Source organism: Rhinoderma darwinii, chromosome 6 (genome assembly GCF_050947455.1).
Source record: "Rhinoderma darwinii isolate aRhiDar2 chromosome 6, aRhiDar2.hap1, whole genome shotgun sequence".
In the NCBI taxonomy this organism is placed as follows: domain Eukaryota; kingdom Metazoa; phylum Chordata; class Amphibia; order Anura; family Rhinodermatidae; genus Rhinoderma; species Rhinoderma darwinii.
Genome location: NC_134692.1, coordinates 16,956,607 through 16,975,926, shown reverse-complemented (window position 1 = coordinate 16,975,926; position 19,320 = coordinate 16,956,607). Strand labels below are relative to the sequence as shown.

Here is a 19,320-nt window from a genome sequence, read left to right as displayed (position 1 = left end):
ATGGATGTCAATGAATACAGACAAGTGGACCCTTGACAAAATGAAGCCATATCTTCTACTTAAACCACCAATGACCAGACTGGAGCTTTTTGTATTTTGGACATTTTATGAGAAGACCCAGCTCATTGGAAAAGCCAATTTAGGACAATAATGTATTTATTGCGTGAGGAGAAAAGTGAATGAAGATGACCATTAACAAGATGGATGAATGCAATCATATAAACCATGAAAACATGATTGAAATTGAAACAGAAGATGAGATATTTTGGAGAAAAAAATAATATCTTAACGATAACATCGACAGGTATTTCCGGTGTTTCAGCAATGCCCTTTGACTTACCGGGAATTTCGTACCTTGTCCCATTCATAGTACCCTATTGATTAAAGAAGATCTCCAGCATAAACATAACTTTCCATTACAGAACCCCCACACTAGATTGTTTATCCAGCTCTGGATTATTTTTTTTATGTATATTGTACTTTCCTGGAGTCTTGCCTCCTCTGCTTCTGATCAGACACCATCTGAAATTTAGATGTCATCCCACTTTCTCTTCAACTGTGCTATTCGATCAATCCAATGATGTCTCAGCACATCACATGAGCAGGTGGAACCAGTATCAACTCTGCCTGCTAGGGAGGACAGTGTGATCATGCTGCCTTCAATATTCTCTCATATCAGTTAAGAGAATATAAGTATACAGTCAGGGAGGCTGAGCTGTGATCTTCTTCATTATAACTGTGTGACAGGAATGTTTCTAATCATCAGCAGTAACTGTCACAGCAATTTGCAGTCTGTCCCACCGAAAAGACTGTGTGGAACAGTCCATATAATTTCATTATACAGGAAGTTCTGGTGCCCGTATAAGTGACACTGGCTTTTACTCTAGTAGAAAAAGCATGTCACCGATGCCTGATTTAGACCTGTTCCTATGCAATAGCCCCAGTGTAATATGTAGTGATAGAAGTGTAAAACTTTTCCCTAATTAGACTACTGGTCCAACATCAGTCTATTTCATGCATTTTTTTTAAAAGGGAAAACTTATAAAAGACTTCAGAATATTTATTTTTTTCTAGTTAAAACAAAGATTGGATACAAAAAAAAGAGAATATATGAGTCTTTCTGGTATACTTCTCATGCCTTTTAGTATCTACTTCTGGCTTTGGCTAAAAGAAACTCATCAGAACTGCATTTAACCCTTTAGTGACTAGCCTATTTTAGGCCGAAATGTCCAAGTTTTTATTTTCTGATTTTTTTTTTATTGTCGATTTGCAAGAGTCATATATTTTTTCATTCGTCTGTTGTGAGGGATTGTTTTTAGCGGAACAAGTTGTATTATAAAATGGCACTATTTTGGTTTATATAACTTATTGATTAACTTTTGTGAACTCTTTTTGAGGGAAGAAAATGGAAAGAAAAACTGCATTTCCGCCATTGTTTTTTTGTGTTTTTAATTTACGCAGTTCCTTGCATGGCGTAATTAGGTGTTACCATTATTTTATGGTTTTGTATGATTAAGGCGACACCAAATTTATTTAATAAACTTTATTGCAATTTTTTTAAAGATATTTTTTAGTCCCACTTTTATAATACATTGCAATACTTGACAGGCATCTCATTAGGCCCTATTCATGCACTTTGGAAGACTTGGAGGGTCTTGAGGGACAAGATCGCATTGTGGGGAAAGGGGTGGCGGGGTGACAGAGCTTCATCCCTCCCTTTGAAACCACTTTGATGCTGCGGTTGATATTAACTATGACATCTAAGGAGTTAAATGTCCAGGATCGGAGGTAACTCTGCCCCTGACCTTTAGACATCGCTCCCAACAGTCCTGGATACGTCGGGACAGTCCTGGATTTTCACCACTGTCCCGCCGTTGCCCGCCGTGCGCAGGACCCTTCCTGTCACCGGCCACGCCCCCGCAATGACGTTATCCCTGTCCCTTGAGCTGCCTGTGCTCAGCATGACTATGTCACTATGACACTCAGCACAACACAGCAGCAGCAGTCTGCCTGAAGTGAGAGAGCAGGGCGTAGCAGACACTCCGGAGCGGAGCACTGCAGAGAAAAATCAACCATGGGACAGTGAGTAGAGAATTTAAACAATTTAGTGACTGGGAACACTAGTGTTTCTAAAATCATAAAATAAATGACATTATTTTATCAACTCTAGTGTCTCCAGGCACATACTTTTTAAATATAAAAAGACCCAAGTGGATGCCCAATATGGAGTTAAAGGTGTTTTCCAGTCCCTAAAAATTGATGGGTCGGGGACCCCCACCGATCATCTGTTTTAATGACGGTGCACGCTCGAATGAGCGCTTTTTCCCGACACGGATGTAACTGTGATTTACTGGTATAGCAGCCTTCTTCTCCCATTCACTTCAATGGGAGAAGTCTGCAATAATGTAAATCACCACTACATCTTTGTCGACCGTTCACAGTGAGCAAGAAGAAATTAAGGAGAAGCAGTGCTTGTACGTGTGCTGCACCCCCTTCAAAACGGCTGATCGGTGGGGGTCCCGGGATTCGGACCCCAACCAATTAGCTTTTAGGGACTGGAAAAAACCCTTTTTAAGGGGTTTTCCCACAACCACAAGTATCCCCTATCCACAGTATAGGGGATACATATGGGATCGCTGGGGGTCTGACCACTGAGACCCCCAGTGTTGAGAATGGGTGACCGAAATTCCCCGAAGTGGTCCATGAGATTGACGCGCTGGTGCTCGACCCTTGCTTCATTCTTTTTTATGGAGTTGCTACAGACAGCGGTCCCCTAAGTTCCAATTATTGGAGCGCTGGCCACTTCGGGGGACTGTCGGGCCCCAGTTCTCATTTCTGGGGTCCCCAGAGGTCGGACTCCCAGCAATCACACATGTATCCCCTATCCAGTGGATAGGGGATACATGTGTTTGCGAGAAAACCCCTTTATTTTGTAAAATGACGTTTAAGAAATTCATTAATGTCTAGCTTATATTGCGGCGCAGGGGAGAAGACAAGACTGCTGGAGGGGAGTATAAGATTTTCTTTATTTTTCATATTACTAACTTTATTTTTTTTGTTTTGCAGGTTCCGCTGGACCGTTTGGACTACATCGTAGATTCGCTGGACTACTTCGATGATTTATGGGTTTTTAAAAAAAATAAAATAAATTGGTCTAAGAGGGTTGTGTGGGGGAGTTTATAGTTTATTTAAACAAAAAATATTTTCTTATGTCTGTTTTTTTTTTAAATACTTTGTTAGCATCTTAGTAATGGCAGTTTTCTGATTGAGAACGTCCATTACTAAGGCGAGGCTTAGTTTTAGACAGTGCAGAGGCTTACACTAACCCCCATTATTACCCCGGTACCTACTGCCACCAAGAGGGCCGGGCAAAGCCAGGTGTGATCCAATACCCGACCATCTGTAGCGATGGCCGGGTACTGGCGAGACTGCAGGCTGGTATTATTAGGATGGGAAGGGCCCTTCCCACCCTTATAATGCTAGGCTGCTGCTGCTTTATTGCATCTGTCTGGTTATAAAAATGGGGGGTGGGGCCATGCAGTTTTTTATTTAAAAATAAATAAATAAATAATTGAAGAAAACAACGTGGGGCCTCCCTTTTTTCCTAACCAGTCAGATAAAATAAAGTAGCAGCAGGTTGGCATTACTAGGATGGGAAGGGCCACGGTTTTTGGCCCTTCCCAGCCTCATAATACCAGCTTGCAGCCACCCCACTGCCCGACCATCGCTACAGATGGTCGGGTACTGGATCGTACCCGGCTATTTCCGATACTCCTGGTGGCGGTGGGCATCGGGTAATAATGGAGGGTTAGTGCTATCCTTTTTACTGGCTAACATTAAGCCTTGCCTTAGTAAAGGACGTCGTCAAACAGACATCTGCCATTGATAAGGCGCTAATAAAGTATTAAAAAAAAAAAGAGACATAAGAAAATATTTTTTTATTTAAATAAAAATTCCTTTGACCATTTTATTTTTTTTTTAAAACGTACATCATCGCAGTAGTCAACTGAATCTACGATGTTGTCCAAATGGTTTAGCGGAACCTGCAAAACAAAAAAAAACGTTTGTAGCATGAAAAATAAAAATACTTATCTTCGCCTACAGCAGACTTCTGTCCCTCTGGCGGATGATTTTTACATTGTCAGGTAGAAGAGTTACACGACAGGAAAAAAAATTCCCCATCATCTAACTCTGCAACCTGTCAACTGAAAAGTCATCCACCACAGGGTCTCTCCCTCTTTCATTATTCTCAACCTTTTGGTGTTACCTGTAGATGCTGCTGCCATGATCATGTCCTACCATTGTACAGTCACTCACAAAATGGTGCTGCACGGTGCTAGACAATTTGAAGACACCCTCTTCTGGCTTGTAGCTTGTAGACTTTTTTTGTAAGTCTAGAGATCGCAGTGAGAATATGCTCTTGTTATTTGAAGGAGGAGCTGGGCGTGATTTTATATGCTTGTGCGGGATATTGGGCGTGGTTAGGGGTGTGGCTTAAAATTTGGTGAAACGCACTACGTGCGCCGCTAGTGTCCCCCTCTTCCAGTTTCAAAAGTTGTGAGGTATGCCTTTAGACCAGGAGCCCGGCTGTGAAAAGGCAGCACTGAGACATAAGTACGCTTAATAACCCGTGTAAAGAGGCGTATTAGTGGTCATTTAGGGGTTAAAAGCCCCATCTGGACACGTCTCTTCCCAGCCAGACCCATCCCATCAGATTTTTCTAACTTTGTTCTGAAATGACCAGTTGTAATTACTGATATAAATCTTATATCATTGTAGATCACATTGCTTAAACTAAACCAAGCCAGGACATGATTTTTAAAGTGTGATTACAGCTACTCTCTTACTGCTGACAAAAGGAAATTAAAACTGTTGTGCCATCGATTCATTACTTTTATAAAATGTGCGCAAAATGTAGAATATGCAACTGAAATATATTGAAAATGGCTTGATTGCTAAATTCTGATCCTCTTGCAATTGATATTTACAGTACCTCATAATGGACCCTATGGGGCAGTGTATCATGATAGTGTCAATTTGAGTCAAGCCCTGCACGTGAATCACTGCCTCCATTAGCTAAGGGAGAGTACAATTATACCATCCAAATGGAATATCGAGTGGAACAATTACTCTATTGATTAACTCTTACACGACCAACTAAATGGGCTACATATTGGCTTTTACAGGTTGTTTTGTAACATTTTCTAAAATGGTTTTCTTTTGGTCAATTATCTATTATTTGTAAACTGTACAATAAAACGGTCTCAATAAAACTGTCTTAAAATAAATGTCCACCTAACGCACAGTAAAAAAAAACATTGTGATCCTATTCACACACTACAATGAGATGCTCCATATTGAGTATTATTATCCTACTTTCATAGAACCCCCTCAGAATGCTCACAGGATTTCCACCTTTGGATCAAGATTATGTGTTGATTAATTTCTTAATATATCTTTATAGTGGTTAGAGGTCAGTTTCTCTGATACAGAGGTCCAAATCTTCTGCATAGGCATAGAGTTAAATAATAAAAGCCTGGCTGCCTGCAGCCACCACTAGAGGGAGCTTAGGGGCTTACTGCATACTATTTTTTAATCAGTTCAATGTATAGAGAGTATGCAGTAGGTTCTTAAGCTCCCTCTAGTGGTGCCTGCAGACAGATACAATTTTATCATTTACCTCTATGCCTCTGCAGGGGATTTAGAGCTCTGTATCCCAAAAAAATGTGCAACCCGTGTAAATGTATATTAATAAATGGACCTATGTAGATAAAAAATAACAAAATAATTTTCACATTTGGACATTCACTTTAAGCCCTATGGTTAACGCAGTGCAAACCATATTTGTGGATCTGTTCATAAAAAAAACCAATTACATTTGGGAATGAAGATATGGAAAATAAGCAGTATCAACCTAAATCACACAATCTCAAACATGTTTTATATTTGTAATAAATGTATTTTATTTTATTTTTTTATGTCTTTCAGATGAATGTTATTTGAACAATGGCGGCTGTAGTCACCAGTGCAGTGTTGCTCCCGGAAGAGGAATTGTTTGCTCTTGCCCACAGGGAATGTATCTAAGTGTTGATAACAAGACCTGTGACATTGTGGATTATTGCACAAAGCATCTGAGATGCAGTCAAGTGTGCGAGCAGCACAAAAATGTTGTCAAATGTTCATGCTATGAGGGTTGGACATTGAATCCTGATGGAGAAACATGCAGCAACGTTGGTAGGTAACATGGGTTCCATCAAGTAAATCATATACATTACGACTGAACATAAATGTACTATTATTATTACCGTAATAATATGATTTCAAATTTTACTATGTATTTTACATGACTATGTAATAATGACTTAATAATATACAAGTATGTATCCATACATTCAGCTTATAGTAGTATAGTAGGTAAGGTAGTTGTCGGCACATTACTCAAGGAATTTACCTTGGCAAAACGTGTAATACCTGGCAGCGCCACCATGAAAATTTAGCTTAGACAAATGCATTACCAAAAATGTATTTTTAGATGCCCATGGGTACCATCTGGTATTGCAGCTCAACCCAATTTATTTAAATAGGGCTGGGCTGCAGTATCAGACACAGCCTATGACCAAGAGTGGCAATGTGTGATAGACTTGGGGCATCTTGCTGGACATGTTAGAGACTGTTCTCTTCTGTATGACACCTTGCTTACTATATTCCAGAATTGTATGCCGAAATTGTGACGCATACCATTGATACATCTGGCACGTTTTCAGAATCCACTTAGCTACGTCACCTTTTTTAGACACTTCTTAAAACTGTCTAGTGAGGCATAAAACATACCAAATCTTGCGCACAGCATAATTTGAGCCAAAATGTAAGTGTATTTGGCTTAGTAAATCTCCTCTTTTGTTTGCACGTAAGACCTAAATTTTGACCATTGACCCAAGAGCATATATATCATAGGGCCAACCCAAGCAGCTACTATTTGGCAACTGGAGATAGGGGTTATCCCTGGTTGGCTTCATCCCTTATCTAATGAGGGTTAAGGACCTGCACAGTTCCATTCTCCATGACCACTGGAAAATTGGCCCAAGGGGGTGGATAAAGGAAAAAGAGCAACAAGACCTACTATCCTAGGTGGGGAGGGATGTGGTGTCATGAACCACCAAGAGATAGGGGCTCAATTTATCCTTTGTTATAGGACCCCCTCTACTCTATGTACCCCCCTGAATTAACCACAAAAACAAAAATATCTGGAGATAATCATGGTTTTGAGTAGATTCTTTACAATCTCCCTCATTTTTCATATAGAGAAGGATTTTAAAGTACTTAGTTCTGGGCATCATTGAGAAAACATCTGAATTTGACAGATCCCTTTGTCAATAAAGACATATAGAGAAAAAGAGAGATTACTCAATATGGATAAATATTTTTGACATTCTTTCTCCGCAAGAATGGCAAAACTTTATTATCTGACTCATTCGCAAGACTATTCATTTTAATTCCGACATTGGAATCAGCCCCATAAATTGATTTCGAAGGGTTGTTTTTTTCAAGTCTAACCCAAAAAAATGTTTTTTTGTATTATTTTCTTTAAAGATTTTTTTTTTACTTTTCTAAATTTTGATTTTTTTAAAATCTATATAAATATACATACACTCTTAAATCTGGGTGTTTCCACATAAAGTCTGACAAAAACAAATCCAGCAGTAGATTCTTCTTTCTCTCAGAGCTTGCCAAAACTAAGATGCTCTGCAACACATTAATACAAAAGAAAATAGAACTTTCCAATCTGTTGAAGCTCCCACAGTGTCTTCATAGTACCAAGTCCCCAGAAATGCTGCATTAGTATGCCCTCCGTAGCTACTGTGCACACAAACACCAGAGAACTCTATAGATCAATGGATATGGAAAACAGGCGTGAAACTTCCATCTGCTTATTGGAATTATACATAGAGACCAACCGCATTCATATGAACTGTAGTAGCGCAGTCCACAAAAGCATCGGCCCTGTGGAATTGGATGTTAACAAGTCTGTGCAGGATTTCTAAATATTCTGTTTGTGTCCCTACTGTAAGGAAAATACATTAGGTTCTCCTCCACCATATCCTCCAACAGGATGCATGCCCACTTTTCCAACATATGCACACATGACAGACAATTGGGGGCAGGGGCTAAATAAATATGGCACTTCGACCAAACATCGTATTCTTCTATATAATTGTGTCTACCCCGATAGAGGAATTAACTAAGCAGTATGTTAAATGATTCTTTGTGTTAAGACAGATTCACAAAGTGTCTAGAAAAATGGAAAACGTGTAAATGCACCCTAATTAAGATTATATTTTTTTTTTTGCGCAAAATATTGGTGTAAATGGACCAACCATGATGTGGAGTAAAAAAAGGCAGCTGTATGTAACATGCCTTGCGAGTTGTGCAAATTTATGACGCAGTGTGGGACATTTTCAGCTAAATTTTTTGCGCCAATTTTGGTGACCTCTAACATGCAAGCATCCTACAACGCTATTGCTAAATCTGTCTTACTACGTTATCTGCACCACCCCTTGAAAAAAGTTTTATTAGTCAAACAAAGTCTAACTCAGTCAAATTAATAATCCTTTGTTTAAACATTTATCCCCTTCTCTTATTTGGAAATGCTAAGACGTCCTAATTGGGGTCTTCTAAACACAAAAGAACATAATAGAATATCATGATGATCGTGTAGCACAGAAGCTGTGCCAGTGCGATCACCACAGGACCCTGGCTGTGGTTGACGTCTGGCCTCAAATTGTAATGGTCGGAATCAGAGAAACTTCCGATCCTGACTGTTTAACCCCTTACATGCTGCAGTCAATATCGACCGCAGCATCTAAGGAGTTGACAGAGGGAGCAGGCTGCCTCTGTCAGCCCATCTTCGGCCCTCAGAGCTTCCAGAGGTAGATGACTATTAGGTCATGCCAGGACATGTCAGGCAATAATGATTTGGAATACTAAGCATCCCAAAGCATTATAAATTAAATCAATTGAGCGGGACCAAAAAAAAAAAAAAGTTAAATATAAATGAATGAAGTTAAATAATAAAAGAAAAGTCTCCCAAAAAATAAAATGAACACCTTGTTTCAAACATGGCTCCAGTGAGTAGCTCACTAAAATTTTTGTAATTAATGAGGCTTTTTTATAAAAACTCAGGGGCATATCTTGGATAGGGCATGTGCCTTGGGGGCCAAAGGTATGCTAATAAGTCATTCTTCCTCTGCCAGGATTTATTATTACACGAGCCAACAAACGTTCATATGAATGCTTGTTCCCGATCATTGCCTTGTGAAAACAGGGCAACGATCAGCCGATGAACGGCAAACGCTCGTTCATCTGCTGATCTGCTCTTTCATGCAGAATTAAAAATAATCGTTGTAGGCAGCAAATCTCTCTGATGAAAATGTATGGGGACGAGCGATCGGAGTAACGATCGCTCATCCCTATACATAAGCAATCATTGCTCAATGTGAAAGGAGCAAATGAGCGCCGATCAACGAGCATTCTCTTTGATTGGCGCTCATTTACAAGGCTCACGTCGGGCCATGTAATAGGACCCTTGTAAACAGGACTAGGACGGCACACAGAATCATAGCCTAGGTACAACTGTGTAATAACTTTTACCATGACTAAGTGCCTATTTGCACCATAAGTACATAATCGGTAAAGTTGCATTTCTGAACCCCTCTGCACAAAAATGGTTTAGGAACCAGGCAGAATAATTATCTATGTATCTACAAGATCCTTCTGCAGAAGTCATATCTACAGACACAGATGCTTGATTAGATCTATCATTTATAATGCAACTATACGTGAAATAGGGGCAGTCAACTAGACTTTGCCTCCCACCAGCTTCTGAGTCATCTCACCACTACACTAAAGGAAAAACAAATAATCTCTGAGAGGAAATAGCCATTAAGATTGTTATTAAGTGATTGTGGATTTTTCAAGGAAATAAAGGGCTATATTCTAAAAGTCAAAATAGCGCGCTTTCCCTGGTAGAGATTAGTAAATCTGTGAATTTTTTTTATATTTTGAGTTAAATCTGATGGGCCTATTAAGTCAGACAGATTAAATAAAAATGGATCAAAACTGATCATAACTGATCATGACAGATCCATCAAATGGATCAGAAGTGATTGTGACGATCGTCATTCTTCATATCCGGCATGGATACTGTAAAAACTAAAAGGATGACGCCAGTGTCAACAAAGCCTTACTTGTTGTGACAGAATAAGGCTCTGTTAACATCTAGGTTTGTCAATTTCATTTGTCAGCTTTGTTATAGGACACCAACGACGGACCCTCAACATTGCTCTATGAATGCTATTAGCTTCTTGTGGGGTCTGTAGGGCTCCGTTGTGACGTAAGTAATTTTACCGGAAAACATTGCAGTGCATTCTGTGCTAAATTTGAGATGGCATCTTTAACAGAGATTTAAATAGAGACTAAGACCTCATGCACACAACAAAGCCGTGTCTATGAACACAGGTTCACTACGGATTTGCATTATTAGGCCATAGGCACTCTGTGTGCCTCCGAATAGTGTCTCAATGAAGCATTTTCCCCTAGAAGCAATGCTGCAACCCCACCCACATGCAAGCCTTTGCGGCTTGTAAGCAAATTTGACTCTCAACTCAGGGTCATAGTTGGGGGAGGGGGCAGATAAGGTATGTGCTCCAGGTGCTTGGAACCAGATGGGGAGCCAATGAGCCACTCTGCCATAACTATGGTATTTAGATACAGGGGTTGGACAACAAACTGAATCTTTTAACCTGGTGAAGGAAAGTCTATTTACGACTCCACTCACTCCATACGTTTTTCATTATGTTAAGATTGAAATATTTTGCCATTGAATCCCGGAACTATGTGTTATATCCTTCTCTGTGACCCATATCTGTAATTGTTTTATGCAACCAGCCTTCTTCAAATTACCATTTCCATCTTCTTAGTCATTATCTCTAGTCTTAATTAACTTATTACTAATAATGTGCTTAATTTCTTTTCAGATACATTTGAAGCTTTCATCATTTTTTCCATCCGTCATGAGATAAGACGGATCGACCTTCATAAAAGGGATTACAGCCTATTAGTGCCTGGTTTAAGAAACACTATTGCATTGGATTTCCATTTTAATCAGAGTTTGCTTTACTGGACTGATGTTGTAGAGGATAAAATATATAGAGGTCGATTATCAGAGACATCAGGTAAGTGTATAACGGGAACATTATGATAATTCCTTAACATCAAAACAAATGGAAAGTCACAAATGTTCATTGGTGCCTTTAATGTGCTGTATATTGACTGAGGCAATGGTTGAGTATGTTCTGTTTGAGGGTTTTGCATTGAATTTTTGGTGTTTAGAGGTTATAAACAAGAAAATAATGAAAAGCAATAATAATATGATAATATATTATATAAAATAATAAAAATAGTATATAATTATACATACTTACGTAAGCAATGCACTAAGATGAAACCATACACCATTTTATGCCCTATAAATACAGTACTTGCTTTTAAAAAACTAAGGAAGGCCTCTCAAACTGCCCCCAAATGGGGCCTGTTTAATTTGAAAGGTGATAATGATGGAGCTTCCTCAGATACAGATACATACTCAGACTAGAGGTTATTACATGCAGTAGACGGGTTTAGCTGCTGTTTGGTGCTTCCGACTGTAATATGACTTCCTGCTATGATAGAGGCAGAGAGAACTTCTTCTTCCAGTGTCTGGGTTCTGACCTGTCCAGGCTGCTATAGAGAATTTTCACTTGAAAATACTGGTAAAATAAAGGCTAGCTCCGCCTTTGCAACTGTTTTTATAGCTCAAATAAAAAATTAAGCGGCTTTGAAAGAAGTCTTTGCGCAACTATAATACCAGTTTGTGCATCTAGCTTTTATGCAGAACTATGCGTCTCCATGGTTATATACTACAGATAAGCTCTCAGTTGTCTGATTCTGCAGTTATGTGTTACTCCACTCCTACTCTTGTTCATTTTCATACCGTAGAAGGGTGGACAAAGGGAAGTAGACTTCCTAAAGTTTAATTGCTGTCTGTAGCACGGAAACACATAGGTCTGCATAGGAGCTGTAAACACATAACAGTAAAACACACAAGGGTACCGTATACCCTTTAAGAGCAGCTGATTTTTTTACTTTTCTTTTTTTTAACAACTTTTTGAAGATTTTAACTCCGGTTGAGTGTCTTGAGTTCTGAATTGTTGGGTGTCCTGATTTCAAACAAGGTCAATACTTTTATTTTGGAGATGTTTTGTATGGTTTCCAATGTCTTTCCCAGCTCTAGATATGACTAAAAGACATGATCACTACAAAAGTAAGTCAAGAAAAGTCTTTGTAAAGTTACTCAAAATATTTTGCAGATTTATACACTGAAATCTTGTTTAAACAAGAAATAAGCCTTAAATCTGAATTAAACACTTCAAAACATAACTCAATTATTTTTTTTCCTTTTAAAGTGCAAATTATCTTTCATGCACATAATTTTCCTAATTTTGATTGGAATAAAAAATACGTATATTTCTTGCTAATTCCATCTCTTCAAAGATATATATCTCAGGATAACTAATGGTAATACACATTGACGAATTTCATATACTATACAAAGGAGATGAAACGCTTGTGAAGTCTTAACACTCCAGCCCCCACCTTTAATTCTATGCAGCTAATAATTAAATGTGCATCTACAGTCCCTCTCTTATTTATAGTACAGTCCACTTACTCTCTGAAACATCTTTCAATGTCTGAGCCTAGCAGCCATGTTTTTCCTACCTCACATTTTGATCAGAACTTTTTTGCTTCTTTTGCTTTGATACTTCCCTCCTGTGCTTAGTGTAAATGATAAATTGGAGTGTCTCTTTAAAGTCAATCTCTACTATTTATCATCATTTTGTTTTAGGTTCGAATTCTGTGCTAATTAATTTCTTAATATATCTTTGTTGCAGTCGGAGCTCACTTTTCCTCCTACAGAGCTCCAAATTCCCTGCATAGAAATGCATTTCAAAGATTACGTACTGCCACCCGCCACCACAAGAGGGAGTTTAGGAGCCTACTGTCTTATTAGCGAGGTCTGTATGCAGTAGGTTCCTAAGCTCCCCCTAGTGGTAGCTTCAGGCATAGATCATTTTATCATTTAACGCTATGTCTATGCAGCTGATTTGGAGCTGTGTATCAGAGAAACTGAGCTGTGACTACTATACAGACATATTATGAAATTAATTAGCACAGAATTTTGAACCTATTTAGATGGAAAAAAAATGATGTTAAAAGGTGAGCATTCTGAGCGGATTTTATAAGAGAAGGATAATAATACTCACTATAATGCATCTGATAACACTATAAAAGTGTGTGACCAGGATCACAATTTTTTATTTCACAGTTTAAAATAAGTATTTCACCATTGAGGATTACTGTATAAGAGAAGGTGATGTGTTTACCATGTTGTAACTAGAGACGAGTGGAAACAATCCCGCCCGTTCACCAACCAACGTTATACAATTCAAATCGCAAACTTTGTAGGTTCATTCACGAATCAATTCACAAATTAGCAAAAGTATCGGGAGAATCAATTTGCTGGAGTTTCTTCTGTTTTCTTAAAGAGAACGGGCTGGTATACATCGGTATACCTTTTTTTGACGTGTAGAAGACTACAATATACCATACAACTGAATCCTATAAAAAAAAACGATACCACGTGATTTTAAAAAAAATTGGAGCCTATGGGTGACATATGCCATTGTATGGCATACTTCACAGGCATCCATTTAACGTATACATCATGGTCTTTTCATAACGTATACGTTAAACGGATGTCATTATAGTCTATAGAAGGACGGATACGTTAAAACTGGTGTTTTATAGGGGCATTAATCGCCAATAGACCATAATGGCATCCATTTAACGGATACAGTTATAGCCATCTTTATCTTGACTTTTAACGCATTAAATACATAGTGGCAAGAAACTTATACTTGACCTTTTCAATGGCTTTTGTTGTGTGATATCACAATGCCAGGATTCATTTATATCCACTGGAAATAAACATTGATAAATTAAAGTACCTATTCATTCACAGCAAGTGGAGATCTTAAAAAAATCATGAGAAATTCATAGATATAGAATATTATGAAACTAAGTGACAACAGTTGATTGATAATAAAAATTGCACTTTTCAGTATCTGTTCACATTGCTCCTCCATATCCTTTCTCAGCCTCACAAATAAACAGACTGCAAAGCCCCTTCTAATCCTGATTACTAATGATTTTCACTGCAATTAAAAATATAAATGGCAGGCGTGATTACAGCTGCTACAGAATGAGCGCATATTTCTCAGCTAATTACCTGATATTAAAAACTTTCTGTTCTGTTTCTAGGTGTAAGTGGAGTTGAAGTAGTCATTCAGCACGGTCTGGCCACTCCTGAGGGTCTAGCCATTGACTGGATAGCTGGGAACATGTATTGGATAGATAGCAATTTGGATCAAATCGAAGTTGCTAAATTAGATGGCAAAATGAGATCGACATTGATAGCAGGTGGAATGGAACACCCCAGGGCCATCGCTTTGGATCCAAGATATGGGTAAATCAATATTACTTTTCTATTGTTTTTTTAATTATATTTGGAAAGGGGAATATTTAGCAATATATTTGTATGTATCCACTTAAAGTGACCCGCTAGACAGAAGCTTAAAATCCAACTTTTGCCTACCCCACCCCCAAAGTGTCATTTACCTGGTCCCCGATTAACCGGAGGTCTGCTTGGTTCTTCTTAGACGCTGCTTCTGTACTCTGTTAGCATGCTCAGGTCTTGGGCAGCAGCAGTTATGACCTTCTCGGGAACCTATACAGGAAATAACCGCCTGCAGTGGGTCATCAAGGCCACTGAGAGAGTTTTTACCTGTACAAGTTCCTGGGTAGGTCACAACAAATTGTGGGGGACACTTTCTACCTGCATAGTTTCCAAGGCGGGTCATGACAACCGCTACCTGGGAACTGGGAACAACACCCACTGATCTCCGGATCACTGCGGAACAGTTTAGAAACTTTGGAGATTGGATGGGCACCTCCAGTCTGATCTTCAGTTTTTGCCAAAGATGCAAATTAAAGGGTAACTAAAGTTTGAAAAAAACTTTTTAACATGTCATAGTGACATGTCAGAAACTTTGATCAGTGGGGGTCCAAACATGGAGACCCCGACCGCTCGCTAAAACAAAGCTGCAGAATGCTCAGGTGAACACTTTACCACTGAGTTTCTGATCAGCTTTCCTCATAAAGCTGAGGGAGTGGTGTATGGGCTCAATAGAAAGTCTATGAGCCCGTACACTGCTCGCTCGTTTTTCGAGGAAGCCAAACAGAAATGAAGCAGCATAGCGTTCACCCAAGCGCTTCTGTTGCTTCCTTTTAGCGATTGGTGGGGGTCTCAGTGCTTGGACCCCCACCAATCAAAGCTTCTGACATGTCACTATGTTTTTTTAAAAGTTTAGTTACCATTTAAATATATAATAACTTACAGATTATTGCATTAACCACTTTAAGTTTGTATGACAGAGAAGTTGTCACAGTCATGTCCTACATATACTATAGCTCTGTACATACAGTAGATTGTAATTTCTCCCACAATTACAGATGTGGATTTTAATCTTATTTCCCCTTCACAATCTCTAACACTTAAATGCTCATATTCCTAAAAAACATTGAAAGATCAATAGTACAAGGGAATATAAGAAACTTTAATTATATATCTAACTAGAGAAAATTGCCTCTTTCTCCACTTATGAGCCACTTCTTCTCATTCCCCCTCCCTGCCACCTGCACTGATCATTCACTTTAAATTCACTGTTAAAATCTGTCCTGAGAGACGAGACAGATCTGCCCACTGAGAGATCAGGTTAAATACTGCCTATAAGGGTCTATGGAGAGGGGACGGAGCTGCTGAAGGGAGACAGAAGCAGAGAAACATACATATGTTGCTGCCGCATCTAGTGAATATTATATCTTACCCCAGTGCTGGATTCACAGCTACACTGCTTATTACTGCTGTATGGTATCCTCCATACTGCTGCTTCTGAGAATGTGTTACAGAGAGATAGGGGTGCAGGATCTCCTCTTTTCTCTGAGTACAGTGTATGGGAGACATCATAGCAGAACATCTGAAATGTTCTGTCATTGGATTTTAAATTTATATTATTTAATTACACATAAATGACATTATTGTTTAGAACGAAAACGACTCATTCAAACTCCTGAGTGAAATGAGGTTGAAATCAGCGGCAGATGCAGTAACAATAGATCCTTATCATTGCTTCATTTTCATACGCCTGCCCTGGGTTCTAATAATGCTCCAGTTTTTCCAGCTGAGGTCATCATCATCCAAATGCTTTATAAGGAACAGGAGTTATTACATCTCCTCATTCTGTCTGACATTTACATTAAGTGGTACTTGACCTTTTCAGTCTAACATTTTAGATATTCCCTGTTTGAAGAAAATCATTTTGATAATGCTGCTCAATGGCTCAGTTGATTTTAATGGAACTTTAGTTTGCTTTACAGAAGTTGAATTTATCACTATTTTGAGTTCAGCTTTGGCGAGACGGATTGGGATATTACATGTTTATTAATTACATCTCATTTCTCATATGCCTGGTTAATGGTGCTCTTCTTTAACTGGGAGACCAAGTTAGAATCATAATATAATACCATAAGGGGGTTCTTTAAAATTGAAAAAAATATGTTCACTTTTTTTTTTTTCAGAAACATCACCACTCTTGTCTATAGGCTGTGTCTGGTATTGCAGCCCAGTCCTGGTCAAATGAATTTGGCTGACTGCATAGGCAAAAGGGGCATTGTTTTTTCTAATTTCCCAAATTAATTTAAAGTGGTTATCCTATGATTACATATAATCTTTTTTTTAACCTTTACTTGATAAATGAGTGTAAAAGTTTATTTACAGTCTGACCATGCCATTTTTCTTGCATGTTTTCATTTTGGAATAAAAAAGTTAAATGTGACAACAAATTTCTGCAGTAATTTGGTAAAATGTTGGTAAAATTTTAAATGCAGTTTTTTAACCTGTGCCAAAATCAGGGGTAAACTGAATAATAAATATGTGTAAATATGCTCAGAAGCAATAGCGAGACTATATAGTTCATAAAAAAAGGTCCATTATCACACACCTGATATATTGTATATTGTATGAGAATACAGAGCAGCACCTTTTTTTAATTTTGACACAAACCATTTATTTATTTCCATTTATTGTATATCCCAAAAATAGCTTAAAGAGGCTCTGTCACCAGATTTTGCAACCCCTATCTGCTATTGCAGCAGCTAGGCGCTGCAATGTAGACTACAGTAACGGTTTTATTTTAAAAAAAACGAGCATTTTTGGCCAAGTTATGACCATTTTTGTAGTTATGCAAATGAGGCTTGCAAAAGTCCAAGTGGGTGTGTTTAAAAGTAAAAGTCCAAGTGGGCGTGTATTATGTGCGTACATCGGGGCGTTTTTACTTCTTTTACTAGCTGGGCGTTCTGACGAGAAGTATCATCCACTTCTCTTCAGAACGCCCAGCTTCTGCCAGATCACGCTGTGACGTCACTCACAGGTCCTGCATCGTGTCAGACGAGCGAGGACACATCGGCACCAGAGGCTTCAGTTGATTCTGCAGCAGCATCGGCGTTAGCAGGTAAGTCGATGTAGCTACTTACCTGCAAACGCTGATGCTGCTGCAGAATCAACTGTAGCCTCTGGTGCCGATGTGTCCTCGCTCGTCTGACACGATGCAGGACCTGTGAGTGACGTCACAGCGTGATCTGGCAGAAGCTGGGCGTTCTGAAGAGAAGTGGATGATACTTCTCATAAGAACGCCCAGCTAGTAAAAGTATTAAAAACGCCCCGATGTACGCACATAATACACGCCCACTTGGACTTTTACTTTTAAACACACCCACTTGGACTTTTGCAAGCCTCATTTGCATAACTACAAAAATAGTCATAACTTGGCCAAAAATGCTTGTTTTTTAAAAATAAAAACGTTACTGTAATCTACATTGCAGCGCCGATCTGCTGCAATAGGAGATAGGGGTTGCAAAATCTGGTGACAGAGCCTCTTTAAAGACACATAAGGAAATACGTTCTTGCCCCAGGAGCTTGTATTAAGAAATCTCCGGCATAGGGTTGTGTGCTGTGTACTTCATATATATAACAAGTAATAGGATTTATCTCCTGGTGGCAAGAGGAACAGGGTGTCAATGTCTGTCCATGTCAAAACCATTCTATGTTTACAGAAGACAAGTTCTCAGATCTGTGTTGTGCAGTAACATTGTTTTTCACTCTTTTCAATCCAGAATACTGTTTTGGACGGACTGGGATGCCACATTTCCACGTATCGAGTCAGCATCAATGAGCGGAGCTGGGAGAAAGATTATTTACAAAGATATGGAAAGTGGTGCGTGGCCTAATGGTCTTACTGTGGATCATTTTGAAAGAAGAATTGTTTGGACAGATGCCAGGTAAGACTTGGGCATACAATGGTGGTCAATGTACACGTTCTTCGACCCCTTAAGGACCAGGGTAATTTTGGTCTTCAAAGGGTTTTCCAGGTTTGTCTGGTATTACATCTTATCCCAATAAATAGAGCTGAGCTGCAATACCGGACTCAGCCTATGGACAAGAATGGCGCTGGCACTCGGTATAAAAAACAATTGTACATTTTTTTCTAATCTTGGAAACTCCTTTATTGACCTATATTGTTTTAATCTGGTTTAATAGGCGGTTACCAGGACAACTATCACTATTCGGCTATGTTCACATAGGGCAGATATGCTGCGTAAAAGTACACAGTATATCTGCACTTATCCCCGCAGGGAATTACGACAAAAAAAACGCAACAAATTGTGGTGCAGTTTTTCGGTTGGAATGCCCACTACGGAAAACAGCAGATAAAAAAAAAAAGCCTCTAGATACCTATAGTCATGGTGACGTGTCCCTCTGTCTGCCTGCAGCCTGGCCTCCTGGGATGACGTTTCATCCCATGTAACCTTTATTTTTCAGAATTACAATTATTTGTTGAGGGTTTTAACTCGTAATTGAATTCAGTTGGGAAAACCCGGAACAGGAAACCAGTGATTCCGCAGCATAAATTGACATGCTGACATTGGTTCAGATCTCATCCACTCTGCTGCTACTGTATTAGGCTGCAGATTTTCTGCAATTAAATATGTTGTAGAAAATCTGCACTATTTACACTACCTATGGACATACCCTTAGGGTTGTGCTGGATC

At 38.9% G+C, this 19,320-nt stretch overlaps 1 protein-coding gene across 5 annotated transcripts in view; it reads left to right on the top strand.

Moving 5' to 3' along the window:
• Positions 1-19,320, top strand: part of LRP1B (LDL receptor related protein 1B) — a 1,078,540-nt gene that overhangs the window by 699,444 nt on the left and 359,776 nt on the right. For all 5 annotated transcript variants that reach the window (XM_075829239.1, XM_075829241.1, XM_075829238.1 and 2 more), the window contains exons 23-26: positions 5,989-6,234; positions 11,034-11,231; positions 14,416-14,620; positions 18,385-18,549. In XM_075829239.1, coding sequence (XP_075685354.1) covers positions 5,989-6,234; positions 11,034-11,231; positions 14,416-14,620; positions 18,385-18,549 — 814 coding nt within the window. The remainder of the gene's footprint in view (positions 1-5,988; positions 6,235-11,033; positions 11,232-14,415; positions 14,621-18,384; positions 18,550-19,320) is intronic.